Source organism: Rhinopithecus roxellana, chromosome 2, assembly GCF_007565055.1.
Source record: "Rhinopithecus roxellana isolate Shanxi Qingling chromosome 2, ASM756505v1, whole genome shotgun sequence".
Classification (NCBI taxonomy): Eukaryota; Metazoa; Chordata; class Mammalia; order Primates; family Cercopithecidae; genus Rhinopithecus; species Rhinopithecus roxellana.
The window spans coordinates 24,622,137-24,647,235 of NC_044550.1; the positions used below are offsets into that span (position 1 = coordinate 24,622,137).

Sequence of the window (25,099 nt, forward strand, 5' to 3'; positions counted from 1 at the left end):
TTGGTATGGGGGTGCACGCCTGTGGTCCCAGCTACTTGGGAGGCTGAGGTGGGAGGATTGCTTGAGCCAGAGAGGTCAAGGCTGCAGTGAGCCAAGATCATGCCATTACACTCCATCCTGGGCAACAGAGTGAGACCCTGTCTCAAAAAGGAAACAACAACAAAAAGCAAATTTTTAAAAAATTACCCTGTTTCACAATAAGTGGTTTTTTGAAGAGTTTTTTGTCTTGGTGGGTGTATTTGTTCTCAGAGAACTAAGTACTGATAATCGTAAGTGTTAAAGTTATTTAATGTGTTTGTGGAAATGGCCTATAATTACTGTTTTGCACCCACTAAACTAAATGGAATTATTCACATTCCACTGCACATTTAAAATTTTTCTGTTGAAGACCAGGCATGGTGGCCGTAGTTCCAGCACTTTAGGAGACCGAGGTGGACAGATCACTTAAGGCCAGGAATTTGAGACCAGCCTGGGCAACATGCTGAAAACCTATCTCTAAAAAAAAAAAATACAAAAATTAGCCGGGCATGGTAGCATGCACCTGTAATCCCAGCTACTAAGGAGGCTGAAGTGGGAAGATTGCTTGAGCCCAGGATCCTCAAGGCTATGGGAGGTTGAAGGGAAACCACTACACCAGCCTGGGTGACAGAGCAAGACCCTGTCTCAGAAAAAAAATTAATACACACACATACATACATACATATACATATATTTGTCTGTTTAAATTGGGTATGGTGGCTCATGCCTGTAGTCCCAGCACTTTGGAGGCCAAGATGGGCAGATTACTTGAGTCCAGGAGTTAAAAACCAGCCTGAGCAACTTGGCAAGGCCTCATTTCTGCAAGAAATACAAAAATTCACCTGGGGTGGTGGTGCACGCCTATAGTCCCAGCTACTCTGGAGGCCGAGGTGGGAGAATGGCTTGAGCCCAGGAGGTCAAGGCTGCAGTGTTGGTGCCATGGTACTACAGCCTGGGTGACAGAATAACACCCTGTCTCAAAAAGAAAAGTATGTTTAGGACCAATTAGTGATTTCCAAAGCATTAACAAACTGTACAGTAGCTGTTAATAGTCTAAAGAGAAAAATTTATGTTGAAATTTGATTTTCAAGTTAACTTTAACATGCAATAGATACTACTAAAGCAGTTTGCGTGCTCTTAGGAATGGCAAGAACGTACATTTGAAAGTAATTTTTTGATAGTTTGATAGTAATAAAATTAAGGAGACGTGCATTGATGTTAATTAGATGACAAAACATGAATTTTGTGAAAGCTGAGTTCACTTTGGTCAACAGTGATGTAATTGATCTTAAAGGTACTGGATTTATGAGGGCCAAAACTGTCCAACTAGTGAGGGTGATAGGTGTTGGAATGATTGTTTAAAATGAAGATCACTGCATATTCTAAAGAAATACTTTATACAGAGTAGATGCTACTGCTTCATGACTCAATTTCTAAAGAATCCTGTAATGTGTTTTATATCCTTTGGGTTATTTTGTAAAAGAAGCAATTTAAACAAACAGTTGCAAACATTTCAATTCTGTTACGCTTTGTAGAGATCAATTATTTTTTAATAATTTATTTTTTGTTTTATAAATAGAAGCATTTTATTTTTAGAGCAGTTAGACAGGTTCTGATTTTTGTTAATCCTTATTGTTTTGTTCATGTACAGTTAGCCTTACAAGAAGAGAAGTTAAGACTAGAAGAAGAAGCTTTATACGCTGCACAGCGTGAAGCAGCCAGGGCAGCAAAGCAGCGAAAGCTCTTGGAGGTGAGGGGAAAAGACCCCAGCATATATTAGGGTTGCTTTTCTCCTTATTTGCTCTAACCAATCTTAGTTGGGACTTTTTTTTCCTATTCTCAAGGACTTCTTGTTTAACAACGAATGTATTTACCCATATATTCTTAAGAATTTTCAAGGCAAATTAGTCAGTCTTTAACAGCTAGAAATAATATCAGATTACATGGTTGATGCTCAGTGCTATTTAGCTTTAGATTAGCAAATGTTGATTCCTGTTTATCCTAAAGATGAATTTTAGTGCTATAAAACTCAGTATTCTTTCGGAAAAATTAAATGTACTCTTAGAGGGAAAATGTTGCCAAACTAGCCTTTAAATATAATTGGCAAAGCATTTTGTTTTGTGAGGGTTTTTTTTTTTTTTTAACAGTTTCTTCAATTGCTAGAATTTATTTTATTCCCTGGAACTGGATAAACTGTGCTGTTTTGCCCCATAAGATTATTATTTGCTTCTCATCTCTATTCTTGTGTCCTTGGGAGATTGGGAGTTTGGGTCTTGAGAAATCTTTGATATATTATCAGGGAAGGCAGCAGATTTACCGTATCTTACCATGCTGCATTACCATAATGTCTGGCAACTATAAGTAACATTTATGGAACCTAACTGTCAGGAGCAGCAGTGTTTTACCTTATTTAATCCTCACAACAATCTTATGAGATAGTATTTTTAATCCCTTTTTTACAAATGAGAAAACTGAGAGTAGGATATGTTTTGTAACTTGCTTGAGATCCTACAGTTAATAAGGGCCAGAGCCCAAGTTCAAGCACAACAGTGCTTAGCCAGTATCCTTAATATCTTCCTCCATATTTTACCTGTTTGGATTCACCTCTGTAGTGTTAATTGAAGTAGTATAAAGATCATGTCACATTGTAAAACTTAAAGAAACTGAAATATCATGTGTATCATACTGTTACATGATTTCTGTGTGAACTGTGTCCTTCCCCCCTCGTTCCCTTCATTTTTTTTTTCTCTCTGCTGTTTTAGCAGATTATATGAAGGAATATCTTTGCTTTTTAAGTCAGTTCTAAATAATGAACAAGTTTTTAACTTTTACCTTCTACTAAGAAAAGTATTTTTCTGGTTATCATATAGGCACTCTTTTTACTGTAATAGATTATCTACTGCTTCCCTTTTAAAGACAAAGCATTCCATATGCAGGATCCATATGGGTGATTTCCAGGGTTCTCTGAGTTTTTCCTACCCTGGTTTAAATATTTGATATAGGAACACATTACAGTCTATACAGTACATACTGACACACAAACATACACAGACACCCACCAATCATTTGATTTTCATGGTAACCCTGAGCTTGCTAGAGCAGTAATACAGCTATCTGTAATTTATAGATGAAGGAACAGTAGGTAAAGGCCATGCCAGGAATACATAGCTAATAGCTATCAGAGCGACAACTCTGACAGTTCTTCTAAATCTTAGTCAATTGCTTTTATTATTTCTGAGTCAACTCAGCCAGATCTTATAAATCTGTTGTTTTATTGCTACTTATTTCACCCAGAATAGAACTTCTTGTATTGTTTTAACTATTCCTTTCCTGCTCCTCATTTTTCCAATAGGTTGAAAGTTCTTGGGTATACTAAGAATGTTAAGAATATCAATACATATCTGTTTAAAAAAAGTTTTTTTTTAAATAACACTATGAATATTCTGGCCACTTCTGGATTATACATGGATAAATTCAGAAAAATTATTCCCATAAATAAGGGGATATAGAATTGAATAGTGGTGGATTTAAGGAAAAATATGTCAACAGAATAACTTTTTTTTTTTTTTAGAAACTAGAAAAAAAATACTTTTTGGTATTGCATGAGTGGTTTTAAAATACATAATTTTACAACAGAGTGATTTTTTTTTTATTACATTATGTTTCCAAAGCAAGAAAGGCAGAGAATTGTGCAGCAGTATCATCCTTCCAACAATGGAGAATATCAAAGGTAAATAATGAAACATATGCCTCCTTCTCTTTGTGGTAGAACATTTTATTGCTACGTAGAGCATTGTTCACCTCGAGATGTGTATATACGTATTCATGTTTATGTGTTCCCTAAAAATTACTCCTTCTAAAAGACATTGCCTTGGAAGAATACTGAGAGCATTTAAATTGAAACATGATTATTATTCATTTAAACTGACTTTATTGCATTTTTAAGAGTGGTCTCATTTCCCATATAGATGTAATACCATAGCTGAAAGTCTTTGGGTGAGTTATTTATACCTTAGTTGTTTGTGTTTTCCTTAGTCCCTCTCTTTCTTACAATAAAGTTTATGTGTGGTCATTTTTTGGAAGAGATATTTCAGTGTCACATTTCCACAAGTATCACTACTCGTTCAAAGAATTTTGTTCATGCTTCATTATTGTAAAGTTGGACTTATGGCTAAGCTTTGGAGATTGGATTTCAGGATTAACCAAAATCATCTTATTTTCAGTTTCATGCTAGTATTAAGAAAATTAAGAACTATTTTCATATAGGTTATTCTAATTGTACAGCAGTTATGAATTTGTATGACATAGGTCTTCAAGCCAAAATGCCATCATTAGCTTAAATATTTGTTATATTGCATCTATCATGAATATATTAAAAAATTATTTCACTTTTATTACAGTTCAGGACCAGAAGATGAGTTTGAATCTTGTTTGAGAAATATAAAGTCACAGTATGAAGTTTTTCGAAGTAGTAGTAAGTTTTTTAAAGTATTTTCTGTACTTTTTTTATGCCACAGTAAACAGATAAGTAGAGATTCTGGCTCTGTTTCTGTAGAATAACTTTCTGTTCTTAAATTTGTAATTCCCAGATAGGTCAGTTTCCTAGGTAGTCATTAATTATACAACCTCATCTTTTCTTTTTAAAAATAAGTTGGAGCAAAGAAAAATCTCAGACTGTTTCTGTAGATCCATATAGGGAGTCAAGCACTCCTTTTTCCATTTCTACTGTGATCCTAACCCTTCCCTTTCCAAAAAAAAAAAGAAAGGAAAGATGGGAGGAAGTAATAGAAAAGTGTACTTGTTTTTTACTTATTACAAATAGACTTATAAGATTAAAATATTTCCTCAAGTTTCAAAAGCAAAAACTCATATGCTTCCCAATAGTGGAAGCATAGTATAGTAGTGGGTCCTTTTGAAAATATAGGTTGCTTTTTATCTTTCTTGTTCATCCTTTTTTTGTGCCCCTTTGTAATTGACTGTTAAAAATATTATCTAGAGTTCACCATATTTGAAAAGTTTATAATCACTTAAATTTGCATGTTTGCTATGCTTAGATGGCCAAAAAAAAAAAAAAAGAGAGAAAAGTTTCTTATACTGTTCCTAACAGAAACTTACCAATAAAATGATTTCCAGAATTATTTCTTTTTTTTTTTTTTTTTTTTTTTGAGACGGAGTCTGGCTCTGTCGCCCAGGCTGGAGTGCGGTGGCAGGATCTCAGCTCACTGCAAGCTCCGCCTCCCAGGTTCACGCCATTCTCCTGCCTCCGCCTCCCAAGTAGCTGGGACTACAGGCGCCCGCCTCTTCGCCCGGCTAGTTTTTTGTATTCTTTAGTAGAGACGGGGTTTCACCGTATTAGCTAGGATGGTCTCGATCTCCTGACCTTGTGATCCGCCCGTCTCGGCCTCCCAAAGTGCTGGGATTACAGGCTTGAGCCACCGCGCCCGGCCCAGAATTATTTCTTATGAAGCTAAAAGTAATAATAATATTTAGAGAGAGATAATTGTTACAAAATAAAATGGCTGTTGTGGTAGAAGAGTAGATGAGAGTATTCAGTTGTATTTCGTGTATACTCTAGGACTCTCATCAGATGCTACAGTTTTGACACCAAATACAGAAAGCAGTTGTGATTTAATGACCAAAACTAAATCAACTAGTGGAAATGACGACAGCACATCCTTAGATCTAGAGTGGGAAGATGAAGAAGGTATTTTATAATTCACAATTTTACCTGAAAAATTTAACGTAATCTGTGTTGATTTATATAAATCTACCTTGGTCTTTATTTAAATGGAAATAAATTCAAGCCCTTGAAAAATCATATAAACACTTTTTAGACTGTTATTGTATGGTGATTATCACTGTTGATAAAAATGTTTAGAAAATTCCTTAATTTTTAATGTATCTTTAGATTTAGAAAATAAATGTTAATTTCTTTAAGGTTTTGTAATCCAAGCCCATGACATTACTCGGTATGAATGATTACTACCCCCTTGTGGACATTCTAAAGCCGGAAGTTAAATATAACTTCTCTTAAAAATAAATCCACAGAAACAAATTCACCAGATACAAATCTACAAAATTATATTAGTATCTAGCTCATATTTTTATCATATCTATAGAAATAACTTGTGTTACTGGGTTGAGTCCTGGTGATTTTTCAGGAGTGACAGACAACGGTTATACAGATTTAAATGTTCTTTTATGGTGGGATCTGATCTTCAAGGTCAAAAAAGAAAATCATTAAATGTGTCTAGGAATATTACAATCTCTTTGCGAATCCTAGATTTTAATTCTGTTACCAATGTTGATTCTGTACTTACAGATTCAAACTTCTTTTCTGTCCTCTCTCCCTTCCTTCTGCCAGTAAAATGACATTCTTTTTTCCTTTCAAGATTATTGACACTTTCACTTTACCAATTTCATTTTGTTTCGAATTAGATCTAGAACAGTTTCCCATAGAAACGTCTCTCCTCTGTTTGGTAGAGTCGGAAGAGCATAAGACCACAGACTTTGGAGCCAGATTGAATGGATTAAAATTCTTGCTTCACCACTGTTTAGCTATGTGACATTACCCAAATCACTTAGCCTTTCTGTCCCAGTTAGCTGAACTACAGAATGAGAATAATGATAGTACTGTACTCCATAGAGTTGTTGGGGATTAAATCAGTTCATATCTGTGACATGTATATAACATTAACTGGAGCCTACTAAATGCTGGAAAAGTACATGTTATCATTAAAGTGACTGTCATTCTCTGGGAAATGAAATTATGTGGGTAGGAAAGGACTTTGGCGGACATACTAACTTGGCCATATAAGACTAATAGCAATTGAAATCCTCCATCCATTCTGTTTTATTTATGACTCTTCAGGAATTTCATCCTATCAGATAATAAATGATGCATCAAAACTGCCCTTTGGTGACTGTTAATATTTATTTTTATCTGAGGCATACTTCAGGGTTAGACCCTAACAAGCTCCCTTAAGAAGACCTCCATGGGACTGGGTCTTTAATTCACACATCAAGTCTGATAGTTAAATAAAAACTATATTGCTAAACTTGGAAGTTTTTAAATATAGCTTTATTATCTGTTCTGAGATTTCTAAAAACTCTGTTCAAATCATAGGAATGAATAGAATGCTTCCAATGAGAGAACGTTCCAAAACAGAGGAAGACATTCTACGGGCAGCACTTAAGTATAGCAACAAGAAGACTGGAAGTAATCCTACATCAGCCTCTGATGATTCCAATGGGCTGGAGTGGGAGAATGATTTTGTTAGTGCCGAAATGGATGATAATGGAAATTCCGAGTATTCTGGATTTGTAAATCCTGTATTAGAACTGTCTGATTCTGGCATTAGGTATTCTGACACAGATCAACAGACTCGATAGGGTAAAATTGTGTGACCTTGTTTATCAGTTATGACCAAATGTTAAAAACCAACTAGAATGTATAAGTGATTGTGCTGAGCCTTTTTGTAAGGGAGATGTGTAAGAAACCATGTTGTAAATGCTTATTTTATTAGAAAGGAGTAGGGATGATAGGATCTGAACTGATACAGAATTAAGTGCAATTTCATCATCTGCCTTCTGCTTTTCAAGACCAATTTAATGGTCCTGTCATGTTACCAATTAAATTTAAGTCTTTTATTTATAGCATTTCTGTTTACTATTGTAGATTTCCACTTTCCATTTTTTAAATTAATTTTACTTTGAATGATTTATGAAGCCTATTCATTGTCTAACTATGAAAACATTAAGACTTTTTTTGTTAATTCTCAGCAGATGTGAAGGAAGCATGAGGAGGGATTGTCAGATTCAGATTTAGAATAGTGTTCCCTTTTCCAGCATTATTTATTTCTATGACTTCTTTGGATTTTATTATCTAATAGTAAGTACAGTTGATTTGAGTAGATGACTCTAAGAAATGCAGAAGTATCAGCATTACATGTCCTTATTTACATGTCCTAGTATGATAATGTTGATTCAATCTGAACAAAAGATAATATAAAAATAACCCTTCAGAGTTTGGACATTTCAAGTTGGTAATAATAAAAAATAATACTTAAGAAGATATATATATATATATATAGTTTTTTCCACTTCATTTTACATGCCACTATATTGACTTTAATTGATATATAGTATTAGGTTTTTAGGTGCCATTATTTTTTAAAAATTCTATATTTCCAATGAATGATCTTAGATTTTACGCAGAACATATTCTCTGCATGATTTAAGAAAGGAAAATCTAAAAAGGTAATACGGGTATTTCAAATAAAATCCTTTCTGGTATGAAAGGCTCCATTGATTTTATTAAGCTTTCGTTTACCTTGTAGTACAAGGTGCTTTAATGGGATAGAACTAAGCATATCAATATCTATAACTGCATTTTTTTATAGACAATCAGCTGTTCTTTTCTCTAAAATGTATGTGTCAATTTAAAACGCCAGGAATAGAAAACACTCCACAATTGCTTTCCTTGATTTTGCTGAGGATTTGGTATGATTTTAGTAAGCAAACTGTTTTTTGGTTTTTCCTTAATGTTTTTAATTTTTTTTTCTCTTGCAACAATGACAGTGCATGTTCTTATAAATATAGGAAGGTCCAGATATAAATAGTAACCTAAAGTTCTTGCTGTACTTAAAAAAAAAATCATGTGGCCCTTTCAATATTTGAACTGCTAAGCAATGACATCTGTAGTTTTATCTCCTTTTTTATTTCATAGAAATTAATATGATACTTTAAATATGTAAATATAATACATTAGGTAATGCCATTATTTATATGTCTTAAGTTGTAGCTGTGTCTTGGAAATATTTTTAAGGTAATCTATATTCACATTGCCTGTGTTAATGCTTTTTAAAGTTTGTATACATCAGATGTATATTTTTGGTTTGGCATAAGCTACTATTGTAATTTTTCTTGGCTTTTTGTTCATAAAGAATTTTTTGAAGGAATGGTAACAAATGGTAATTTACAAATGGTTGTGAATAAACACATTTTTACACTTAAAGGTAGTAAGTTATTTGACTGTTACTGGTTTTACTCCATAAATATGCAGGTATTCTGATTCCTGACTTGTAATTATTTTATTAAATCTGATGTGAAGACAAAAAGAAGTAAATTAAGAAAGCAAGATGGAACTAAACTTGAAAATGTGTTTTAACTGTTAAAAAAAGTTAACATTTTGTGTTTATAAAAAGTACTAGAAATAATTTATTCAGCAAATATTGGAATAATATTAATATTGGAACTGTGTCTGGTGGGTGTTAGGGACATAGAAGTACAAAGACATGTAAGGTCTCTGCTCTTTGCTTACCATTCTGGTGAGAGAGATAGACAATAATAAGTAAACATATATGTAAGAAAATCACAGGTCACAGTTAGAAAATATACAAGATTATAGGAGAGAGAGTAACTGGGGGCCAATTGACTACTTCTCATAGGTCAGGAGAATCCTCTCTGAGGAGATACCTTGGCTAAAACTTAATTGTTTTAAGTTTTCATTGTTAACTTGGCTAAAACCTAATTGTTAAGCAGGAACCAGTCAAGTAAAAAAGCCTGGTGTGAAGCATCTTATCAGCAAAGGGTACAGCAAGTACAGAGTACCTGAGGTGGGTTTGTTATGTTCTGTGAATAAAAAGACCACTGGGAATGAAGCATCACGAGTGAGGGAGAAGAGTGGTATGAGATGATACTGGAGTGGTAGTTAAGGGCTAGATGATGCAAGACCTTGTAGGCCAAGAATGAGTTTTATTTGATGTGTAATAGAAAGCTACTGACATTTTTTGTAAGCAAGGATGTACAGTCATCATATACACATTTTCAAAAGATTGCTTTAGTTGCTGTGTAGAGAATGGATTGTAAGAAGGCAAGAGTGGATGTATAGTATTCCTAGTGGAATATAGTGTGCCTTGGGTTTACAATGGCTTTGAAAAGGCAGAGCAGATTTTAGAGGCAGAAGCATCAGGATTTTCTGGTGAGTTGGATATAAGACTAAAGAAAGGGGTAGAATCAGATACTACTGTAGGGTAACACATCTGGCACGGTGCCGTGGCTACCTTGCTCACTTCACATAGTCGACGTAGGCAAAACTCAACTACAGTCTGACACAGGTCTTGGTAGAAAAACGTCGTGATCCTCTCTGGATCCTCCATGGCAAGATAGGCCATCGTAAAGGAGCTGTCAAAGGGCCATTTATCTTGCAAAATACCTCCCTATCTTACAAAAGGCTGCCATGAGGCAATTTCTCATCCAACTGGTTTCCAGTGACCTTACTCTCATTCAGGTACAGATACCGACTATTAAAATGTTTAGCTACAGCTTAGAGTTGGCTCCTCAACAACAGAGCTATTTATACTTGTCATCTGTCATCTTGTCCCCTTGGTTCAGTGTCATCCAGGGACATCCCTAAGGACCAGGGATACAGGGAGCTGACTCCATGCTGATGCTGGTTTTGCTGTCTGTAAATAATAAACTGTCTCAATCTATTTGGACTCATTGTCTCCCTACTGGCCAAATCTATAGATGTCTGAGAGCCAGCCTAGTAGCTGCAAGTGCCCTTAACTGTAACTTCTTGGTTCTGATTTGACTTAATAAATGTAATGGGAGAAACAGGTTTGGGAAAGGGGGGAAAATGAAAGAGTTCTATTTGAAAAGTTAACTTTGAGGTGTTTATAAGATAATTGGATGAAGATGTCAAGTTGGTGATGGGATATATGTCTGCAGCCCAAGAAAGAGGTCTAGGTTCAAGTTTGGGAGTCATTAGTAGGAAAATGGTATTTTAAGTCATTAAACCAGCTGAGTTTACCCCAGGGGAGCACATAGAGAAGCTCAACTAAGTGTTGACATTTAGAAGTTGGGGGTAGTGAAACAGCCAAAAGAAACAGATACAGGAGAAATGCAGGAACCAGAGCATAGTGTCACAGGGGCCAGGAAATCGGAGGGCTCAACAATAGCAAATGCTTTGAAAAGAGGTCCGCTGCTTTAGTTGCATTTGGGGACAGTTATACAAATGAAGGGATGGAAACTGGGGAGTTGGGGATGAGGAATAAAGAACAGCTAATGCAGACAACTTGAAAAGAGCAGAGAAATGGGGTAGCTGGAAGGGGATGTGAAGTTATAGAAGGGTTTTTATTTAAGATACTAGTTTTAGAGTAGGTAGGCAGATATGAACAGGGCAGGACAGGGCCACAAAGAATGTCAGGGCTGGTGACAGGGAGGGGAAAATCTAACGGGAGACATCTTGAGCTCATGGGCAACAACTTCCCAATAAGAATATAAGATGACAGAGTTTGGCCTTCCTCTGGGGGCATGTTCAGGCATGCACAGTAAGGGGCAAAATGACAGAGGCAGGTGGGCGCTAGCCCAGTAAGGGAAAATTGCCTTAAGAGAGCATGTGCATAACTTCAACCACCAAAAGGCCCTCCCAGATACTGGCAAACCACTGCACATACAGGGAGGGGAAGAGACAGGGAGAAAAAAATAGGAAATAATAAACCTCTAGAGCCCTAAGACAAAGGTCAGGCTGGGTGCTCAATCTTTTGACGTGCCCCTTGGTTCCATCCAAATGTACTTTTTTTTGCTTCAATAAACTCTTGTTTCTGCCTTAAATATACTTGTCTCTTGGCTGAATTCTTTCTCCCAAGAAGACAAAGATCAAGGACTATGGAGCCTGCCCATACTCACCACTGGTAACACTAGAACTTTTGAAATGATGTATTTTGGGATTATACCTGCTTTTTTTTTTCGATAGAGAAATACATTTTTCTAGCAGAGGCCAGAGGTTTCATTTAACTATGTAAATATGTCCTAATCATAATTTCTTGAGAATACAGACATCTAAAAAAGATTTTATATTAAATATATAGTGTTTTCCCATCTTAATTTATTTAGTATTTCTGGTTAATTATCTGACAGTAAAGGAGTTTACAAAAGAAATCTGAGATTCCACATTGAAATCCTAAATATAAAACAACAACAATAACATCTAAAACAGAGAGAAACAGAATCCCTGCATCTGATTCTTGAATCCTTAGGAAATATTAAAGGTGAAACATGAAATTAAATTTGGAAAATGATATCAAAATAAATTGTATGAGTATTATTATTTCAAATTTAAAGATTTTTTTCCTCCTACCCAGATAATGTCCTCTGTAGTTCAGAAATCTTATATGAGACCATTAAAAATGAGGACCTAACTCTGCCCCGTGCTACTCAGAGGAACACATACTGTGTGTAAACGCTGTGGTAAGGAGACTACATACTGTATCTCAGTTAATATTCACAGAGACCCTATGAAGGAAGCACTATTTAATCCTTGTTTTTCAAAAGAGGAATCTGAGTTATGTCAAATTACAGGAATGGTCGATAAACCCAAGCAGTATGACTCAGAGCCCACACTCAACACTGTACAATTCTTTCTGGTAGAAATTAGGTCAGTATTGTTTTGAGAGTTTGGGGGGCTTCAGGGGATTTTTTTGCTTAGCTATTAAAAAGAATGTGTCTAACCTGGGTGGGCGCGGTGGCTCATGCCTGTAATCCCAGCACTTTGGGAGGCTGAGGCGGGCAGATCACCTGAGGTTGGGAGTTCAAGATCAGCCTGACCAACATGGAGAAACCCCGTCTCTACTAAAAATACAAAATTAGCTGGGCGTGGTGGAGCATGCCTGTAATCCCAGCTCCTCGGGAGGCTGAGGCAGGAGAATTGCTTGAACCCGGGAGGCGGAGGTTGCAGTGAGCCGAGATTGTGCCATTGCACTCCAGCCTGGGCAACAAGAGTGAAACTCTGACTCAAAAAAAAAAAAGAATGTGTCTAACCTAACTTTGGAGGATTAAAAAACTTTCAAGATGCCGAAAGTGGTATTATTATAAAAAGGCACTTTGAACTAAGGAGAAATTTCATTGTCACACCTTATTGTGACTGTCTAAACTCAGAAGTTTTCTGTTTTGAAATGTCACTGTTGAGTTAGCTCAGTTGATTGTTCATAGTCAGTTACAGATTGAATTTCTTGTTCTACTCTTTTTCCCCCTTCTGACTACTGCACTTGAGTAGTCTGAAAAAAATAAAGAAGTTACTGTCTTGATTTGGGCCTTTCAAGCAGTTATTTCACTGATGCCACTAAGCAGGGCCAAACTGGTTCATCTCTAGTCCCTTGGTAGCCTTCCATCAGCAACAAAATTATGAAACCAGCAACAAAGCTGAAACTACTGCCATCCCAGTTTCTTCACCAGTGCTCCCAGCCCTAAGTTCATTGCTTAAGAGGTAAAGGACAAATAAGTATTTTCATGCAGGTTGAATAGGTTGGATCTGAGGACAACTCATACCAACTAGAAGCCCATTAAATTCCACCCACACTTTCCATAGGGCTCATCTTGGTCACCACCTGAAATGGAAACTCTTGATAGTTTCGATCATGGCCCACATAGTAAAATAATAACAATACCTGTTATCTTAACATAATAATATAAGGAATTAAACAAGTGTTAGAGAATTGGAAACATAAAAAGAGCCAGGAGGCAACATGGAACCATCCACCACATATACATACACACAAGGTAAATAGTAGTTCTCTTCTGGTAGTAAGATTATGGCTAATTTTTCTACAAGGCATATATATTTATCTACACATATAAAAATGTTTTAATGTAAAAACACATACCTAATCCCACCTCCATTAAAACAAATACTGCCACTCATGTTAGAGTCTAACAGTAATACTTTTTACTTTTAAGTCAGTTACTGCATTAGATAGTAGGAACAGAATTCTCTAGAAAATGGTTATATAACCATATGACATATGAGATTTAACCATTGGAGTTGCAGGTTCAAGAAAAGACTGCCAATGATTCTAACACTCGCAGCATTCATATACCTCTTTACCTAAAGAGCCCCAGAAAAATCACTTTCCAGAGACAAAGAAGTCCTTAAGGTGTATATGGAAGGTTTCACATCTTAGCTGCAGTACCTTGTGTCAAACACCAATAGTTTTGTTTGCCCCACCCCCACCCCCTGTGACCTTTTTTTTGAGAAAATGTTGTATCTATCCACATGATCACTGACCAGAGCAGCCATTATATAACGTGACTACATTACCTGAGACAAGCTGATTGTTGAAGGGGTGGGCACCTGACCCAAGCTGACCCTTCCCTGGAAATGAAATCAAGAGATCAGGTCTCTTTGGGGGGATCAATAACGTGTAAACCTTGGGAGCTACAGGTCGCCATGGAGCCAATACGCATTGAGGGTCAGAGCCAGCGCATTCAATCCCACCTGAGGTCTGCTGGATTCCTTCCTCGGTTCTGTGAAATATGGCAGCTTTCCTCTAACAACCCCACTTTGGGGTTGGGTAGCTCTGGCAGAAATGCTAACTTTGTAATCAAAATAATTCTAATACTAACCAATTGCTCTTTTATTATAAAGCATTCATTATTATTTACTACTGGAGTTGGGCTATGGAAAGTGTTTCTATTCTTTGGAGAACAATGATAAATAAACTTTTAGCAACCCACTCTCTCCTTTGCCAATCTTTTAAGAAAAAAAAAATAGAAAAAAATTTTAATATTTCTCAAGTTGAACAAAACCCTTTCCAAGATTTACATTAGGAGAAATCATTATTCTGTATGAGCATGAGATTTTTCTGGCCCTAAATATTACGTAACACATTGTTTGGGTTCAATAACAATAATACATGAATCCCTTAATATTAAATTTATAACTTAGAAACACATTCATCAGCCTCAAAGACAAGAAACAGAGGTGAAAGTCTTCCGAAATAGTCAAAATGTGACAGTATGCATACATTAAAGTATATACACTTCACTCATAGAAAGCCTTTACCATGAGACTACCCACTGTAAGCAATTCAAACAAGCTGGGTGATCTGGCTATAAATCCACATCAGACAGGAAGCTAAAATCCTAGAAAGAATCAATAGTAGATAACCTTATATTAAGGCGAGTATATTGGTTTTCTATCTGCTGCTATGACAAATTACTGTGATTTCGTGGCTTATGACCAACACAAATTTATCATCATAAAGTTTTGTAGGTTAACAAGTCAAATATATCTCACTGGACCAAAATCAGGGTATCTACAAGACTTTGTTCCTTTCTGGATCTTTCTTTGTCTTTTCTGGCTTCCAGATGTCCAATGCACGCTTTCCAGCTTCAAGAGACTGTCCACATTCCTTGGCTCATGACCTCCTTCTTTCCAGCGACAGCAGGTCAAGTCCGTCTCACACCTCATCACTCTGACATCCTGATCTGCCTCTCTTCCACTTTTAAGGATCTGGTGATCAATTGGGCACACCCAGATAATCCAGCATAATCTATTTTAATTCCATCTGCAGCATTCATTCCCCTTTGCCATGTAACAGCACAGTTACAAGTTCTGGAGACTAGCACATGAACTCTGGACATCTTTGGGTGGGCCATTACTCTGGGCATCACAGGGAATAAGCAGGAAAACTAGACACAAAAACTCAAGCAGTCATTCAGGCCACTTTGTACAGGGACAAATATTTCACTCTACTGGAATAGTCCCAGGGCTGGGGAGTCAGGGTTAGGGTGCTGGACATCACATACTATTGCCCGGGAATAGACTGATGATCTGAATCAAGATGAGGTGTAAAGCCTCTTTTGGTAAGAGGCTAAAGGGTTCACAAAAGCATTTTTAAAAGGCTGTTACAGAAACATGGACCTCTCACTACAGGAAATTTCATTTACCTGGAAAATTGTACAGCGAGCCTCACTACCTGGCAATGCTACATTTTAACTTAACTGAACGGTTACCTCATCTACTTAACATTCACTAGCTACCTTAGTTAAGATAAGTTGAATAAGTATCTTAAATAAAAAAAATTATTTAAGAACTGAAAAAGACTTTTTTGAAGTTAACACTAGGAATATTTAAGCGTTAATTATAAACATTCACATATATTTATCTATGTAAAGTGGCCCAAGAACAGTTCTTTCCCTTATTTAGAAAAAAATTCAAAGAAAATGGTTAATTAAACTTTGACTTTATGTACATGGATACTATTAAAAAGGTGAATTCGTGAAATTTTAAAATTGTGTATAACACATAAAAGTCAAACTTCTAATTTGGTAAGTAAATAATCCTAAACTTAACACAGTGGTTCTTTAAAATGTTTAAATATTTGTCTTAGATGCTGAATATAGACGAAGAGAACTGTCATCTTAGGAGTAAACACACTATAATTCTGTAAAAAGAAATCATAGAAAAGCAAGGTAGTATTTCTCAAATAAGTCCTCCTATACTAAAACCACAGTGACGCACAGACACTAGCCTAGAACATATTCCAGTACTGCAAGTACTGACACGCTGCAAACACCAGTAACAACCTGTCTGGAGCCTTGACCTTAAAAACAAATGGCTGCTGTGAAATGATGTGACCAAACCAAGAGATGGTTCCTTATAAAAACAAAGCAAAACACAAGATGAAAATCAAGCAGCAGAAGAAAATAATATAACCTTATTTTGAGAACCCTACTTCATCTCAAAGGACACTTTTTGCATATTAATCCTCACAGACAAGCACTCAAAATAATTTTGTGTAGATCCAGGAATACAACAGGTGACTAAGTTAATGACTAACACAATTTACAGACTTCAAAATGATAACACTGAATTCCAAATTTCACAGCATAACAGATGACTATAATATACAACCCTAATAAACTCTTAATAAGTAGTGTCTATACAGTATCTACAGAGCTTTTCATTCTTCATATTTCTCCTCTTAGACTTTCTGTGTTCATGACTCATTTTCATCCATTTCTGCCGGGGAACTGCTTTGGGAGGAGCAGAGCGAATAAATGCCATACTCGGGTATGGGCCTGTGCAGTGGCCAGTTGTTTTCTTGCAAGAGTGATCTTGGAGATAAAATAAATTGAGTCTCAAAAAATTCCAATGACTCGCCATCTTCCTTCTCCATCAGAAACTGATACTCTCCGAATCTGACCATGCACCTGTACGGCAGGTCCATTTTATTTAGGTAGCCCAGTTCTCTACTGTCCACGATCAGATTGGTCTTTTTACTCATATTTTTTATTTCAAAGGAGAGAACTGAGCTGTTGAATTTTTTAAACAACTGCAGAGAAAACTGAACTCGAGAAACCTGTTTGTCCTGAAAAGTATAATGACAGATGTTGGAATTTCGGCCAAATTTCACCACTTCGCTGGAAGGGAGTTTCTCTCTGTTAAAAAACCTTATTGACTGAAATATTCCACATTGCAACTGGCCAGGATGGTAAACCGTCATCTGGAGACAAGTTATTGTCTCTTCTGTGTCAGCATCTTCAAAACTGGTCATGATGTGCACAAGGCCCACCTGCAATAATTAAATTACCATGTTAGTTTCTGCTTATGTTTGAGGCATTCAGAGCTTTGATTCTAACGTTTTGATGAACATCAACTGATAGGCAATTTATTTGGACTAAGAAAACGATACATAGACAATACTTTCAGTGAACTAGTAGATATGTGAAATCTTATACCAAGCCCTATAAAATTGCTACACTAGCTTTTCCTATCTTTTTCATTTCTAGTTTGACTATAAGACCACACATAAAAGGCAGACAATAACAAAGAATGATTTTTGATAATAAAATGAGTTGAGGGAAGCATAAAGAAACCTCAGTTCCTCTTTCACCTAAATAGAGTCACTTGAGCCCAGAGAAAATATGACAGGTGTACTTTAAAAAGAAAATCAGGAAATAAAAAATCCCTTTGGTTTCAATACCTTCAGAGGATATATACATAAAGAAAACTTACCGTTTATTAACTGGATTATAATTAAATATATTATGAATTATGAAACCTGGTTAAATAAACTTAATAGTTATAAACAAATAATTGCAACATTTATCCTTTATATCCTCACTTTGATTTCTAACAGGTAAATGATTAAAAATAGTAAATGCTTTAAATGGTTATTTTATTCTATAATTTCAAATTTCAGACATTACTTTTAAGAATATAAGCCTCCATTAATTGGTTCTAATTATCACAGCCTACACTGGTATCAGAATTAATTATTTTTGTCAGTGGTACTCAACGACTGGATGGACAAACTGTCATTAACTACAAATAGCACAATCTGACTGTTGTTAACCACATCCCTTGAGAGCCGATGGCCCGAGGTGCCCTCCACCTACACTTCACTTCATATATCTTTGATAATTAGTACAGTACTTAAAAGCAGTATAACAGGACAGCAGAAATAGCTACTAAAAGTTTTGTGAAGTTACTTCAACACAGAATAGCCATTTTAAAACTAATTTAATTTTTTAAAAGTACATGCACATGATTTTAAAATTCAAACACTAACAACGGATTTAAAAAACAAGTATTTCTCCCCCACCTGAATTCTTTTGTCTTTCTCTCCTAGAGTACAACCACTGTAAAAGCTACTTTTATCCTTACAGAAATTTTCTTTACACAACCAGCATAACTATGTATGTACACTCACACACACAAACACACATACAAGCACATTTCTCCACAAAGAAAAAAGTTTCTTACACAAATAGAAAAATGCTATATTTAGTTCTGAACCTTTCTTTGTTCTTCTCCTTTTTTTTTTTTGAGACAGGTCTCTGTCGCCCAGGCTGGAGCGCAATGGCATGATCTCAGCTCACTGCAAACTCCACCTCCCAGGTTCAAGCAATTCTCCTGCCTCAGCCTCCTGGGTAGCTGGGATTACAGAAATGCACCACCACACCTGGCTAATTTTTGTATTTTTAGTAGAGACGGAGTTTCACCATGTTGGCCAAGCTGCTCCCAAACTCCTGAGCTCAGGTGATTCATGATTCACCCGCTTCACCCTCCCAAAAGTGCTGGGATTACAGGCATGAGCCACTTGTGCCTGACCGATTTTTCAATTAATAATACATATGGGTGATAATTTTCCCATATCTACACGTACAAATATACCTCATTCTTTAACAGCTGCACAGAATTCTGTAACTGTAGCACGGCGATAAGTTACACTGGTACACAGAGAGATGCTGAGTGCCGCCTGCATTCCTTGGATGACTCTCAGTTGCTGTGGCTACCTGACACTGTCTGCTTATACTGATTTGGGGTTTGGAGATCATCAGTCTTAAGTAAGATTGATTTGTAGTTTTATTGTTTTTTGTTTGCCATCTATATTAGATGTTGGCATCAAAATTATGCTGGTTTGAAATATAAAAAACAAAAACCAGAATACTTTTCCTTCCCTTTCTACCTTGCTGGCATTTACTTTTTTTTTTTTTTTTTTTTTTTCTTTTTTGGAGACAGCGTCTTGCTGTCACTGGAGTGCAGTGGCGTGATCTTGGCTCACTGCAACCTCTGCCTCCCAGGTTCAAGTAATTCTCCTGCCTCAACCTCCCGAGTAGGTGGGACTGCAAGCGTGCGCCACCACTCCCAGCTAATTTTTCATATTTTAGTAGAGATGGGGTTTCACCGTGATGCCCAGGCTGCTCTCGAACTCCTGAGCTTAGGCAGTCCAGCCACCTCTGTCTCTCAAAGTGCTAGGATTACAGGCATGAGCCACCATTCTCAGCCCTGCTATTTACTTTTAAAATACAATCTTTCCTTCTGTTTTGCAAAGTTTTGCTGCTGGAAATCAAACTCTCAATGTATTCAGTTATCCAACAAATGACATAGGTAAGCAATATTTATTTTCTATTGATTTGAAAATGCATCTTCAATTTTATTTTCGTAATATATTTTTGAACATTATTGCATCATATTGCTCTACCCAAGCAGGCCATAGATGTCCAGCTATAAGCAGAAAAACTGAGAAAAATCCTCAAAATCCTGTACCAGGGATGGTAAAACTCACTATGAAACCAAAGTCAGCAAGAATTAACACACAATGGGTAGAACTGGTTAATCCATCTTACACTGTGATTTGAAAACACTGTAATTATGATAATAAAGTCTCATTATTCAGGAAGCAGACAGCATAAAAGAATAATTATAAGTTATGGAATGATGCATTAGCAGTTGACAAGAAAAGCATTTGCTATTAACAAGAGCCTGAAAAGAAGTGTCAGAAATCTGTAAGTGATCTCCAGCTTTATTTACAATATGCTGCCATCGATCTAGTTCATTCTTGGACTTCAGGCAATAAGAATTGCAAAAGGAGAACTGGATTAAAAACCATGGTGTATTCTGGATCTTAATAGTCTTTTGGTAATATCCAAATTTTGTTTTTGTATGCTCTACATAAGCTATTACTTTATAATTCAGTCTTCTGAGCAAATCCACCACAAGAAAAGCTTACCCCATATAGGTTCTTATACTCAGTCCCCAGGGCAGATACATTATCCACTGTTAGGGAGAAAAAATGGCATTCTGGTTTATATATACATCAGTGGCTATGAGTGTCTTGCTATAGATCAATTCTCTGGATTTGATGAATCTCTGGGTTCACAATTGTGACTCCCTCCAACAAACACTGAGGCAGACTGCATTAGTGTCAAATATTTGCTACCCCATCCTTGCAGGCCTATCCCTACCAGTTCTGCCCCTTTAAAATGATGATCCACTTCATTAACAACAATGTCAATGAAACATGAATGGAAGAGAAGCAGAAACTTACTTCCAATCAGAAGCTTAAAAGCCACTGTGTAGTTCCTTCCACTTTCCCGCTTTCTTTTGTCAAAACATCAGCAGTTCCCACAAGGAGCAGCTCAGTCTGGGTCCCAGAGGGAAGAGCCGAAGACAGATACATAAAGGACGGGTAATATTAGCCAAAAAATCAACCCTTCTTCCAATAAGCCACTGAAATTTTTGAGGTCATTTGTTACTGCACCATATCAGACCCTGAGCTGATGGATGCATTCACCTATCTTATGAAGGTGTAAAACCACAGCAAACCCTGACAGTGATATGGTTTGGCTGTGTCCCCACCCCAATCTCATCTTGAATTATAGCTCCCATGATTCCCACATGTTGGGGAAGGTACCTGATGGGAGGTAATTGAATCATGGGTTGGTCTTTCCCATGCTGTTCTTGTGATAAGTCTCACGAGATCTGATGGTTTTATAAGGGGGAGTTGCCCTGCACAAGCCCTCTCTTTGCCTGCTGCCATCCATGTAAGACATGACTTGCTCTTCCTTGCCTTCTCCCATGATTGTGAGGCCTCCCCGGCCATGCGGAACTGTGAGTCCATTAAATCTCTTTCCTGTATAAATTACCCAGTCTCAGGTATGTCTTTATTAGCAGTGTGAGAACAAACTATTACAGACAGGAATAAGGGCTATTACTTATTTCATGCCTTTCATATGCCAGGCAGGCTGCTAAGTCCCTGACACACTGTAACCAAGTACATCCATTTTTCTAAATCATAGTTTAATTTTTTTAATTATTTTCTCTTTTCCGCTTCCCCCTGTGCCCTGCTTCCTACTTAGACCTTCAGAAATGCAAATGTAACCTTTCACTTCTCCTGACCAGACATTCCCTACAGGGCAAGTATATCTAACCATGTGCTCCAAGACGACCTTGACTTTGATCTCTCCTGGATAGTTGGCAGTCAATTTGCAGACCAAAGCATGTCCCCACAGAACTCTCACTTCCAGGGGGTGGCCTCTGAACTCACACCTACTAGGAGGGCATGGTGAGAGTGTGCCTGCTTGGCCACTTATATAACTTATATTTCTGCCCAGGAAGGTGCCAACTCAACTGTCTGGTAAAGCACCAGGGAAGCAAAGGACCCCCTGCTCTGGCTCACTTCCCACCCTACTTTATAAAAGTGCCCACTTTCTGCTGCAAAAGTGAAGCAGCACATTCTGGGTGTGGATAAAGGCAGGACGTTTTGTGCCCCCTTCCCCAAGCTAGCTTAGGAATTCAGTTTTTTTTTTTTTATCAGACCACACTCTTGTTAATTGGACTCTGCACGCAGCGGGCCACTAACCTGCTTTTTGGTGACAACAGGTCATCTCATCTTCAAAATAACTCTGTGAATCACTGCTTCACTGATGAGGGAGCTGAATCTCAGAGGGTTTAAAAACCAGCCCAGATCACAAATCCAATGTCAAAGACAGAACTCAAACTCTAATGCAGCCTCTCGTAACCATTACAAACACTGTCTGCCCGATTACCAGTTACTTCACAAACCTTAGCAGTTAACCTGCAGAGAAACGGGCCATAAAGATGTGTGGGCTACAACCAGCAAGGCACCAAACAAGAATCTAATACAGGGGAGGAAAATATGCCATTAGTGCTACCTCATAGGAGGAGCAGGCTCTGAAGCACCAGGTTACTATGAACATCAGTTATCCTTAAGCCTGGGTGTATAATATTAGCATGGACCTAGTACTCATCGGTAATTGTGGCAGGTTGTTTAGAGACCATGTTGATCTCTGACTTCAAGGAACTTAGAAACGAATCTATTTGTTTATCTCCAAAGCCACAAGGTCTCTCTACAAAGTGGCCTGAACACTCTGACATTTCAGAGTGGTCAGCAGAAAAACAGGAAAAGACAGAAGCTGACAACTAAAATAATATACTTAAAATTGTTAGATGTTTAAAAATCACTGGTGCACATTTGCTCAAAACAGCATTTTGAAATCTGTTAGTCATAAGTTATCAAAGAAACAGGGGAACAATGATTTTATATAGTGATAACAATGGTTACCTCTGGAGACAAAAACTGGGGGCCCGAGATAGGAAGGAGACTTACTCTCCACTGAACACTCTATACCTTTGGAATTTTATACCATGTGCACTTCAATATCTATTCAAACACTTAACAAATATTTTCTTTACAACATCACCAACCCTTTGATGTTTATGGAATTGACAGTGGTTAGAGACTAGCAAAGTATCATTAAAGGGGTAAATGTGATATCTGACATGGAAAAGTTGTAAAACACTGATTAATATCTGACAAACAGTAATATCTGTGTTAACAAAGGAAATACAATAAATATAGAAATAAAAATAAGCACTGCCATTGGAAACTCTGTCTCTGAAAGCTGAATACAGAAAGCATGGATGCTGCATTCTTGAGTGTCCAGCTCTTCTGTGCTGGACATCAGGATGTATATATACACTTACCTGGGAGGCTTAGAGTGGGGAAGAGAAGGGTTAGATCAAGGGCAAGGCTTCTGACTCCTCTTTGGGGAAAGAAGAATGGATACGTGTAGAGGTGTTATGTGCGAAAACAGTACTTCCACCTCTGCTACCCTCCCTGCAACACACACACAGGCATACATACATACCCACACACACACACACCCCTACACAAGGTCCTGCAAAGTCAGTGAAGAGATGTACTACCCTCACCTTGCCGAAGGGAGTTTGGCCTTAAAATGTCATAAACAAAAAGATATATAGAAATATTTTTGCTAAAAGGACCCAGGTGTCTAAGCGGTTTAACAGAAAGCTTGGCGCCCCTGGGTGGTCATGCATGCCAACAAGATTTCTCATGCTTTAAGAAGTCTGTTTTTTAAAACAGGATTGACTATACTAATGAGGTCTGTTCTGGATGGTGAAAATTTTTACTTTCATTTCCCCCCAGCCCCCTCTCCTCCCCAGTTCCCCCTGAATATATTCTCAAGAAAGAGTATGTCTTTGGGTGTTTGCAAGTAGGAAGTTTCAAGGCTTTTCTCCCTAATGAACAACGAACACTGAGCACACAGGAGGGGAACAGAAACTTGGAAGCAGAGCAAAGGACCAAGTTATCCTCCTGCCTAACCCTGCTCAACAGGATCACCCTGAAGCGTGGCTCTGAAGGCATTTGTGAACTCTGGCACAGCTGTTTGGCAGAATTAATACTAAAGCCACAGGTCTTGCTTGCAAAAGCAAAGAATCAAAAAAAAAAAAAAAATGTGAAAACCAAACACAGCAGGAGGAAAACCTTAAGAAAGCTCGGTGTCTTTCTAACATAATATTTTCTTTCTCCCACTCTACTTCATTGGCGTGACCCGGGGTACAGTCCTACTTCCCGGTGGCTGCGGACATCCGCAGTGAGGCTCAGTCTGTGGATTTTGGCTTCAGAGGATTTGGGAAATTCCACCTTTCAATCTGAAATCTGGGGAAAGTCCCAGAAAACAACGGATTACTATATTTATCTCATGAACCAGACTGAAACAAGAACTCAGGTCTAGGACCAAGGACCTCGGCACTCCAGAGAGCCCAGGGCCCCTCAGAAAGGTCTCGCTCGGCCACCGACAGCGTGGGGCCGTGGCAGTTGGCAAGGGGGGGCGTCACGCACAACTGCTCTGGAGCCACACTGCATAAATGGCATTCGTTTTTGTTTTCTGATTAGAAAAACGTTGCAAAGAACACTAAAGTACAGAGAAAAAACACCCCCATCTCCAATGTTTCCTCATTTATGTAAATATTCTCATATTTTATAAAACAGGGAAGTGCCGTCTATAATTTTTGCAGGCTTTCCTTAGCATACGGTGAGCGTGTGCCAGGTGAGCCGGAGCGGCGGGGGATGACTTCCGATCCGAAACCCCGAAAATCTCCTGGACAAAGCTGCTGTCTCTGCGGGATAAACCGAAAAGGGCCAGTCCCTACCTCACCCCTAGCCCGCCGCCCCGCAAGTACCTGGGGCTGGGGAGTGCGTGAACTCTCCTGAGTTGTTCGGCTCGCCCGGCTCAGAGCGAGGGGAATCGAGGAGACTGGGCGCAGGCTCGGGGAGGGCGCCCGGCCGCTGCTCCTCCGCGCGGGCAGGTGTGAGCCCCGGGATGCGGGGAACCGAGCCAGGGACCACGGACCGCGAGCCGCCGATCCTCCTGCGGGCGCGGCCTCCCCTCCCACTGGCTGGCAGAGCACCTCCTCTCGCGCGCCTGGGGCCTTTGTAAAGCCCGCAGCGAAGGCGCGGAGGTTTTCAGGCTCCGCCCGCCCCACTCGCGCTCCCGCCCCTTCCTTCCTCGGGAGGTGACGCGGCCGCCGGGGCCTTTCTGCCGAAGCACACAGCTCCCTGGCCGCCTCTCTGAGTTCTCTGGCAGGGTTTGGTGCGCGGTGCACCGACCCGGACCGCGCCTTACCAAACGAGTGGCCTCTCGGGAGAGCCCAATTGGCGAGCTAGAGAAAAGAAGGGAACTGGAT

The 25,099-nt window shown here is 38.2% G+C and overlaps 2 protein-coding genes across 4 annotated transcripts in view; one reads left to right on the top strand and one right to left on the bottom strand.

Moving 5' to 3' along the window:
• The window catches only part of AP1AR (adaptor related protein complex 1 associated regulatory protein), a 44,140-nt gene extending 32,109 nt beyond the window's left edge, over positions 1–12,031 (top strand). Inside the window, exons 6-10 of one of the 3 annotated variants that reach the window (XM_010389319.2) lie at positions 1,670–1,768; positions 3,690–3,748; positions 4,419–4,492; positions 5,594–5,722; positions 7,145–12,031. In XM_010389319.2, the coding sequence (XP_010387621.1) occupies positions 1,670–1,768; positions 3,690–3,748; positions 4,419–4,492; positions 5,594–5,722; positions 7,145–7,410 (627 nt within the window). In that variant the 3' untranslated portion in view covers positions 7,411–12,031. The remainder of the gene's footprint in view (positions 1–1,669; positions 1,769–3,689; positions 3,749–4,418; positions 4,493–5,593; positions 5,723–7,144) is intronic. The other 2 variants (XM_030919510.1, XM_030919506.1) reach the window with 2 other exon arrangements.
• A 1,449-nt stretch (positions 12,032–13,480) lies between these two features.
• Positions 13,481–24,857, bottom strand: TIFA (TRAF interacting protein with forkhead associated domain). The gene is made up of 2 exons (XM_010389318.2): positions 24,596–24,857; positions 13,481–17,375 (listed from the first exon to the last, which is right to left on the bottom strand). Exon 2 carries the CDS (start codon positions 17,355–17,357, stop codon positions 16,800–16,802), a length of 558 nt encoding a protein of 185 aa, XP_010387620.1. The 5' UTR covers positions 17,358–17,375; positions 24,596–24,857; the 3' UTR covers positions 13,481–16,799.
• Between the last annotated feature and the right edge of the window lie 242 nt (positions 24,858–25,099).